The sequence below is a fragment of the Gopherus flavomarginatus genome, chromosome 1, assembly GCF_025201925.1.
Source record: "Gopherus flavomarginatus isolate rGopFla2 chromosome 1, rGopFla2.mat.asm, whole genome shotgun sequence".
Taxonomy (NCBI): Eukaryota; Metazoa; Chordata; order Testudines; family Testudinidae; genus Gopherus; species Gopherus flavomarginatus.
Window position 1 is genome coordinate 376107221 of NC_066617.1, and position 9728 is coordinate 376116948.

General features: G+C 45.1%; 1 protein-coding gene across 1 annotated transcript; it reads left to right on the forward strand.

The window, feature by feature from the left end:
- Window positions 1–6931: 6931 nt before the first annotated feature.
- Window positions 6932–7873, forward strand: LOC127054766 (olfactory receptor 52K2-like). The gene has a single exon (XM_050960988.1). It carries the CDS (start codon window positions 6932–6934, stop codon window positions 7871–7873), a length of 942 nt encoding a protein of 313 aa, XP_050816945.1.
- The last annotated feature ends 1855 nt before the right edge of the window (window positions 7874–9728 follow it).

Sequence of the window (9728 nt, forward strand, 5' to 3'; positions counted from 1 at the left end):
CACCCCCTGCGGCATGCCGCCGTGCTCGGGGCGGTGAAATTGCTAGAGCCAGCCCTGCTCCGACCCCATGTGAATATAAAAAAGAGGCATTTTAGAAACAGTTGGTGCTGGGGTAGAAGTTCTTAACAGCACAAATAAAAAGGTGGTTGCAAATAAAGTAAATGCAAAGGGTCAACGCCTGAAGGCATCCTTAGATTGGCTACGTTCATTCGAAATAGGGTGGCACAGGTTTTAGAAATATAGAAACAATTTTAAAACAAGGATCACCTCCGCCTCTTGCAGGCTGTTGGTGTCCTCCCTGGCCCTGGCATGCGTGGAAATGTAAATTATTAATATGGTAAACATATAGTTTGGAATGGAATAAATGAAATACCCCCATTAAAAATTTAAAGCATTGTTCAAAAAAAAATGCAATCCTGGTAAAAAAAAAATAAATTTTAGTTATAATCCAAAATTTTAAACAATCATTACATTTGTTTTATTAATGTCTAAGGTAAATAGAAAATAGGCTTCTTCTATCGCAGCCCCTGGCTTTAATATCAATCAAGCAGTAACAGAACCCAGAAATCATAAAGTATGGGGCATAAAAAAGGCCCAGAAATACAAAACAGTGAAATTAAAGTCTACTTTAAAAAATCTGGAATTATATATAAATGTATTAAAAATGCTTCACAACCACAAAATATATATTTAAAAGTAATAAAAAATGTCATTTTTTTCTATTAATCCATTTTGAAATAAATCTGTAGTTGTTTATTTGGGTAAGAATTGTGTGTGCCTTAAAAGTTAGTGTCCTGTGCTCATTGTTAATTATGTGTACAATATATTCCATAATCCCTCCCCTCCATAAGTTTTTTTGGCAAATTGTAGCCATTAAAAATGTAATTTTGATTTTTAAGTATCTGAATTAAAACACAGCCAATTAAAATTAAAATACATTTTACACTCCAATGTAATATCTAAACAGTAATTAAAAGGGTTAGCAGAGATTCAGAACACAATTGGTGGGAGACATCATTTGGATGGTCTCCCATGGCATCAGAAATTTTCAGTTTGGCTTTATATCCAACTGTGGTGATTCTAATGCTTCAAGTGCCACTGGTTGTTGTGTTCTTATCACTGACATGCTGGATAAGGAAGAAGATTGATAGGTTGCCAAGCCAGTGATTTTACAAACCATGGGCACCTCCCAAAAATAAGTACGTGAAGTCTGATCTTTAATGAGGCAAAGTCAGGGGTGAAACCAAAAAGTACCAGCAAGAAAATTCTTGCTCAGTCTTGGCTTAGAGCCTTGAGCCTAATGCTGGACTTTTAAAAGTAACTCACTGAACTAGTTTTTTACATATACTTACTTGTGAAAGTACATATATAAATGTAAAGGCCTCAATATTTGGCCTTTGAAAAGGGGAGTGTTGCCCTGGATTTAAACAATGTATATATGAGACCAGAATGTGATCCAGCTAATTGCCACCATATTATGTGCACTGCACCACAATGAATTAATAAAATAAAACAGCACATAGGTAAGAGTCAGTTTGGAGACAGGCTTTCAGAAGCAAGGTCATAACCACAGGCAGTTTTGCTAATCAGTATAAAACAAAGTAAATAACTAAAACAAAAAAAAGTAAACAAACAGCCTTAAGTCTAGATGCCTCTATTAAGAAAAGTTTATTAAAAATTTAGAAAATAATAACTTAATAGGGATCATTATGACCAACGTGTTTAGTAGAAGTTAGTTATAAAAAGTTTTAAATAATAACGTGCACTTAGGAGCAGTCCTCGGAAGCTATCCTGGCAGAGATGTTTTCCTGACATCTTTACTCCCTGGCAGGGAGGTGTTTGGCCAGCGCTGGCCTGTCATTGATTAATGAATGCTGTCTCAGAATGTAGGTAAATATCCGAGATGTTCTAAACCTGTTCCTTATGTCCGTGTGTGCTAACATCTAATAAGCTGCAGTGTTAGACAAGAGCACGCTGACTTGCATTACCCCTTGATCAAACAGAATTGCTGAGTTGCTGCTGATTTATTCCTTACATGGCCTGAAGTAAAATAGTTAAGTTGCCCCTTTGGGGGGTTTCTGACACCCCCAGGTAACAGAGCTCCTATATTTTTTCCAGCTCTCCTCTTTGTGGCAGAGACCTCTGAATATTTTGGGCAGGGTTGGTGGTTTGACAGTATGTGACCATGCTGCTCCTTGTGAGGGTATGATTCTGCCTTCACAGAGCTTTTCCCACCTAGGTTCTGTTGGATCCAACACAATCACTTGCAGCTGGCTGAAGACAGAATTTGGCTGGGAGGTTATTATCAATGTATCGTTCAATCCATCTACCTTGAATTGAAATTGTGATGACAATGTCTTCAAGCAGCTTCTGCCCTCAGACACAGTGGCCCCTTGAAATGTGGGACTAGTTTAATGCATCGACAACGGCCTCTGTGCTTCACTTTCTATCTGCTGGGAATCTGCTCTCCCTCCAGGTGTGTGAATGGTCCATATTCCCTGTGTGTGTGAGACAGCAGGGATCTTCTGGGAATCATCTGACGTTGCTTATTTATAGTACAACAGTACTCAGAGGCCATAATTAGAAACTCTCTGCCCAATTCTCTCTCTGCCCAACCTTCAGAGGACAAAAAAAATCTCATCATAAATAGGTTCCACCCAAACTTTTGAAATGCACAGTTCTAGATTCAGTATGTACAAATTATCCTTCACTTGGTATGGAGTGAGCCGTCTGCCGAAGCCAGCCCAGGCAGTGTCAGGGGCTGTTTCTCTGAGTGCAGGTTGAGATACCTGCCAGGTAAATGACAGATCCCAAGAGCAATACCCACTCCCAGGAGTGTTCTATAGCACATTGTAATACTCCTCTGACAGCAGATCGGTCTCATTCACTTCCAGGTTCGGGGACAGTGATTTATTTATAGGCATGTCCATAGTGCTCATTGGAACCAAGCTCAGACATTTGTGGATCCGGTTTCACACCCTCCCCGCCCTGTGTGAGGTTGGGGGTATCATGATCCACATCTTACTGACAGGGGAACTGAGGGTGCAAGACAAAGCCTGAAGAGCACATTGCACTCCTGAGACCCAAGCTGGTGCCCTAGCTACAAGTGCCCGGTCCAGGTGTTTGCTTTGGGTAGCAGACATGCCATGGGATGTTTGTCTGGTTGTTTGCATTCTCAGACATGGAAACGGGTCTATCAGTTTTCATTTTTCTAACTTCCTCCAGGCCAGAATGGACGGCCATCTTTCCCCTGGGAGTGTCCCTGCCCCCGAGCCCTGTGGGTGAGGAGCCCAATGGAATAGAAATGGGTTCTTCCAAAATGTGACAGGAGGCCGCGATTCCAGGACAAGCTCTCTGCCTCTCCCTCCAGTGACAGGCAGCCTCCGGGTTGGGGCACCACTGCTGCTTAATTGAGGCCTTGTCTACATGGGAAAGTTGAGCCTGTTTTTAAACCGATTTACTGAAACGGGTAAACTCCCATGTGGATGCTACTATTTCACTTTCAAAGGGGCTAACTTCAGTTTAGCTTAGATTGATTCCCAATCAGCTTAACCTAAACTAAACTAACAGAGACCAGGCACAGGTTTGCACCAGTTGAATGAAAGCAGTTTAAACACATTCCTTATATGAAACTGGGGCAATTTTTTCATGCAGACACATTCTGAGGCCTCATCTATACACAGACCAGGTCTACACTACAGACCTATCCATGTCGTTGGAGAATGTGAAAAATCCACACCCCTGAGCAAGGTAGTTATACTGACCTAATGCCCTCCCCGTCCCAGATAGCACTATGCCTCCTGCTGACAGAGCTCTTGCCTCTTGGGGAGATGGATTAACAACACAGACAGGAGAAGCTCTCGCATTGGGATGGAAAGTGTTATAGCTGCTCTGCTGCACGCTTTAGCACCGTACATGAAGACAAACCAAGAGATTTGCACCATTTTAACGAAACTGGTTAAGTTAAACCGATGCAAACCCTTTTGTGGACACTTTTATTTTGGTTTAAATCTCTCCCTTAGTCTGAAATCAAAATGTCCACAAAGTCTTTTGCACCAATTGAACTGAATGGGTTTAAATCACACCTTATGTTAAACGAGTGTAACCTCGTGTATATCCGAGCCCCACGGTCAACTTTACACTCAGTGATGCTGCAAAAGCCAGGCCAGCAGCTGCTGGACGTTCTCCTAGCATGTGCAAAGTCACTAGTACGCTGCACTGAGATAATAGACAGAACTCTGCTCATGGCTCGCTCATTACAGGCTGAGCTGTAAATACCTGTGCGGTTAGTACTGAGGGTGTGAGTAAAGTTACCAGAAGGGTTCATTGGAGGAAGGCAGGCTACATCTGTGGGAGGAATTCCCAACTTGGGGAGATGTACCCACGCTAGCTCTGACCCAGCTCACTCCCTACAAAGAGAAGAGTAGCTGCCGCGTTGCGAGCAGTGGGACACGCCAGCCTCCCAAATACACAGATAGGGGTTCTGATGGGCTTGAGCTTGGCCCCTCACGTGGCCACAGCTACCCTGCTGCATTTAACATGCTGGCTCTCTCAAAGATGGGAGCAACGTCTCCAGCTGCTGTGTAGACAAACCCACAGAAACCAGATGGAGGAGTGAGAAAGTCACCGGGGGAGAAGTAGGCAAGGTGTGCCCTGCATTCTCATCATGAAATCATTTGGTCCCAGTCCTTTGGGTGCTTTGTGTCCCACCAATGTCCATAGGACTCCTGGGCTCAGAGAGCTCCCAGGTCAGACCCCTGGTATGAACCTCTTGCTTCCTTCCTCCAAAAGGCAGGGCTGTGAGAAAGGCCACAACTCTCCCAGGAATATGCAGGTTCAGTCCTGTGTCACCTGCTACCAGGGCCATCCTTAGGCAAAGGCAGCATATGTGGCTGCATAGGGCACAGAAAATTTGGGGCACCTCTGGGTCTTAGTGTCTAACCTCCCCACAACCTTTCCCTGTCCCTGTTCTGAGCCTTCCTGCAGGCTCCCACCACAGCTGGCTGCTGCAGCCTGGTGAGTCTTCTTCCAGAGGGGATCTAGTACTTAAAAGTGAAAAAGCCTCCAGCCTCCCAGACCTATTAGCTCAACACTGAAACTGTTAAAGAGCCATTCAAGGGGTAATGAAGCCATTTCACAGGCATTTGCCAACCCCCAGGTATAGACTGTTGGTTTCTGAATGTTCTGACAAAACCAGTGGTGCATTACTGTGATATTTACTCAGAAGAATGTGTTAGTCTACAGGACCTTCGTTTAAAATCTGCTCTCAAATATATTTCATTGGTGTGTTGCTGAAGATTATAAAATCATGTCACTAAAAAATCTTTGCATAGATTTTTAGATGCATGATCTGAGGATTTCTATTTAGCCTTAAATGCTTGGATCTTCAGACATACAGTTTTTTAAATAAATCTTTCAAACCCCCACCCCCATCTAATATACACATGCCAACCCAAGCTGCTGCCAGGTATAAGGGCACCAGTTTAATAATACTGCATAGGGCCCCATAAATCCTAAGGATAGCCCTGACAGGGCAGCTTCACCCTAGCTGTGAATCCTGCAGAAAGAGACTTTTGACACAACAGAACAGTCCGGAGGAACGGTTTGCTCTTCTCACCTGAATTCATTGCTGGAATTGATGCTGGCTTGACAGCCCTGGAGAAAGCTTAGGGGGAGCCAATCTACAATCCCCCAGGCCATTCCAATAGGCCTCATCTCTGACAGACAGAGGCTGCCTCTAAGGACAGGGAGGGCAGCTGAGTGTTCCAGGCCCGCTCCACCCCATCCTCTTTGCTGAGATTCCTTCCAAGGGATTAATTAGCCCCTGTTGTCCCACAAGAATCAGGCCTGAGCCATCCAAATCTTTTACTCACATGTATGGTAATGCTCATATCACTTTCCCTCCCCTCCTCTGCCGCAGGTATTCAGGAGGCAATGCACAATTAGTAAAAACGGTTCAAATCAAGTCCCTCTTTCAGCTGGTCGCAATGGGCCACGTCTCCAGTAGGTGTAAATGGGTACAACTCTAATGTCTCTCTGCCCGCTTCCAACAGCTCAGGACCAGTGTTCCCTCAAATTTTTGCCACCCATGTGCAGAATTAATTTTTGTTATGTGCACTGATATGGAGGTGATGTGTGACATATCACCTCCATATCAGTGCACATAACAAAATTCATGTGGAAGGGGTGGGGACAAGTGGTTTGGAGTGTGGAAGGGAGCTCAGGGCGGGGGCAGAGGGTTGGGATGCAGGGGTGTGAGGGCTGTGGCTGAGGTTGCAGGCTGTACAGTGAGGCTGGGGATCAAGGGCTCAGGGCTCAGGCAGGGGTGCAGGGGGTGAAGGCTCCGGCTGGGGATGCGGGTTCTGGAGTGCGGCTGGGGATGAGGGGTCTTGGGTGCAGAAGGGTGCTCTGGGGATTTGGCAGAGAGAGAGGACCTCCCCCAGTTCTCTCTCCCCACAGAAGCAACTGGGCTGGGGCAGAGGGACGCCTCTTCCCGCCACAGTAGCTCCAAAACTGAGGATGCGGGATAGGCACCCCTCCCCCAGCCCCCACAGGGTTCAGGTTGGGTGACCCTGGCAGTCTGGGCCGTGGCTCAGTCTGGGCCATCAGATTTTTCATGGACAGTTCATAGTGCATCTAATGAGAAGAGTGTAGAGAAAAAGAATCACAGCTTTGAACTGCTACAGAGCCCTTAATTACCACTAAAAGCCAAGGTAATGAAGGTGGAATGTCTGCAGTGCAGGAACCAACAAAAAGGTTATTTGTTACTCACTCTTCGTGTGCTATTAGCTCAGGATAGATAAAGAAGTAACGCTGAGAAAATGCCACCTTGTCATGTTTCCTTCAGCTGGTTAATGATTGTTTTCATCGTTAGTTACAGGGGCAGGAAGCAACCATGCAGTGGAACTGAATGCACCCAACTGGATCCACCATGGCACCTTCAAACTGGACCATGACCCACCCCTCCACCTTCATCCTCCTCGGCATCCCAGGGCTGGAGGTGGCACACGTCTGGATCTCCATCCCCTTCTGCTCGGTCTACATTCTGTCCCTCCTGGGGAACGGCCTCCTCCTGGCTGTTATCAAGACTGAACCGAGCCTCCATGAGCCCATGTACCTTTTCCTTTCCATGCTGGCGCTCGCTGACCTGGTCATATCCACCACCACCCTGCCCAAAACCCTCTGCATTTTCTGGTTCAGGGACCAGGCCATTCACACCAATGCTTGCCTGGCCCAGATTTATTTGATTCACTCAATTAGTACCATGGAGTCTGGGTTCATGCTGGCCATGGCCTTCGATCGCTATGTCTCTATCTGTAACCTGCTGCTACACTCAGCCATCCTGACCAATCAGGTTGTAGCCAAGATAGGGCTGGGTATTGTGATGAGGGGGGCTGTGTTACTGGGCCCACACCCATTCTTGCTGCAGCGGCTCCCATACTGCAGGACCAATGTCATTTCTCACACCTATTGTGAGTTCATGGCACTGGTGAAACTGGCCTGTGCAGACACAATGGTTATGAGTGCCCATAGTCTAGTTGTGGCATTTCTCACCGCGGGGTTAGATTTTATCCTCATTGTCCTCTCCTTAATCCTGATTCTTCGGGTTGTTTTCAGACTCTCCTCCAAGGAGGCACGGCGCAAGTCCCTCAGCACCTGCGGCTCCCACGTCTGTGTCCTGCTGGTGTTTTACACTCCTGCGTTCTTCTCCTTCCTCTCCCACCTCTTCGGCCACGTGGCTCCCCACGTTCACATCCTCATCGCTAACATGTACCTGCTCTTCCCTCCCATGACGAACCCCATCATCTACGGGGTGAGAACCCCGGGGATCCGGCAGAGGATGCTCCACATCTTGGGCGTCAAACCAGCCTGAAGCCCATGGGACCGGTCAGCGGCTGGGGAGCAAGGTCCATGTGTAGTACTAGAGTTTTTTGTATTATGTATAAGTTAAAATGAACAATAAAGAATAATACTGTAGCATGAATTAAGTATATTTATGTGTGATATGATTTGACCATATTCTGCCGGCCACCCTTTCTGAAAGCAGAAAGCAATGACCTCGTGTGCCATTGGTAAAGATGCATCAGTCAGAATCTTGTATCTGAAGCTGATTTCAAGGCAGTAATAAACCTTCAGGGTCACTGCTTTGTTGTAGGTTTAAAATTAGCATTTTGTAATAAGTAAAAGAATGCAATGATTGTTTTCTACTGCATTGCAATCCGATGTTCCTGGTCAAATGTTCTGTGTAAATCAATCCTGTTTTATATGTGAATGAGAAATATGTGTGTTAAAAGATAAATGTGAAGGTCATCACAGGACCAGATGTTCTAGGGAGGAACCATGGACCAACATAAAGGCGCCAGGAGATAGAAACGTGCCCCTATTGAGATGTCAAAGGAGGGCAGTTTAATGACTCTAAAGATGAGGCAGGCACCTGTCAATTGGGGCAAGATAGCTTTGATTAAAACCAGCATGAGGTAACTCCCTGAGAGACTGATGAAGGAACAAAATAAAGAATGAGAAGAACAATTTAAGAAAACAAGCACTCATCAAACGACGATTCATTACAGCGTGATGATGCAAAACTCATTGGTCCCAATGAAGGAAGATCAGTATATAAACAGGGTGCTTTGCCATGAGATTTTTGGTTCGTCCTGTCAAGACTTCTCCAGAGCATCATGTCACGACTGATAGAACATGGCTCCCCTGTACCCACGATCAACCTAGCTGGCCACTAGGTTGCTCTGGACTGGTAACTATAACATTGACTGGGGGGACAGTGTGTGTGTGTGTGTGTGTGTGTATATGTGTGTGTGCGATTTAATGCATATGCTAATTGCTGTATCTCCAATAAATGTAGAGTATTGCTTTTCCCCCTGAAAAAGATCCCATATGATTCTTATAAGCATAACACATGCAGGTGACATCAGGGCCAGAAAGGTTAGGGATCCAGACGGCTGTCTCCTCCCGCTATGAAAAGCTACCTCATGATTGCTGAGCAGCAGGACTAATAAACACACTTGTCTGGGCCTGAAGCACAACACGACTTTCACTTTCCACTGATCTAGAACATCGTTATCGTTTGTCATTTCCACCTGGAAATTACTTTCTTAATGATTCTCAACATTGGGTTTGCTTATTTGACTGTCACTGCATATTGTGGAACTATCCACAAGGACTGGCTTCAAGTCTGAGCTTGACAAATTTATGTAGGGGATGATATGATGGAGGATAGGATAAAAATTCAAAATGATTTGGACAAACTGGAGAAATGGTCTGAAATAAATAGGATAAAATTCAATAAGGAAAAATTCAAATTACTCCACTTAGGAAGGAACAATCAGTTGCATACAGACGAAATGGGCAATGACTGCCTAGGAAGGAGCACTGCAGAAAGGGATCTGGGGGTCATAGTGAATCATATGCTAAATATGAGTCAACAGTGTAACGCTGTTGCAAAAAAAGCAAACATAGTTCTGGGATGTATGAGCAGGAGTGCTGTAAGAAAGACACGAGAAGTAATTCTTCCTTTCTACTCTGCACTGATTGGGCCTCAACTGGAGTATTGTGTCCAGTTCTGGGCGCCACATTTCAAGAAAGATGTGGAGAAATTGGAGAAAGTCCAGAGAAGAGCAACAAAAATGATTAAAGGTCTGGACAATATGACCATTGAGGGAAGATTTAAAAAATTGAGTTTGTTTAGTCTGGAGAAGAGAAGACGGGGAAGG

What these genes read in the sequence shown, in the direction of transcription:
- LOC127054766 (XM_050960988.1), top strand. Translation starts at nt 6,932, where the DNA reads ATGGCACCTTCAAACTGGACCATGACCCACCCCTCCACCTTCATCCTC.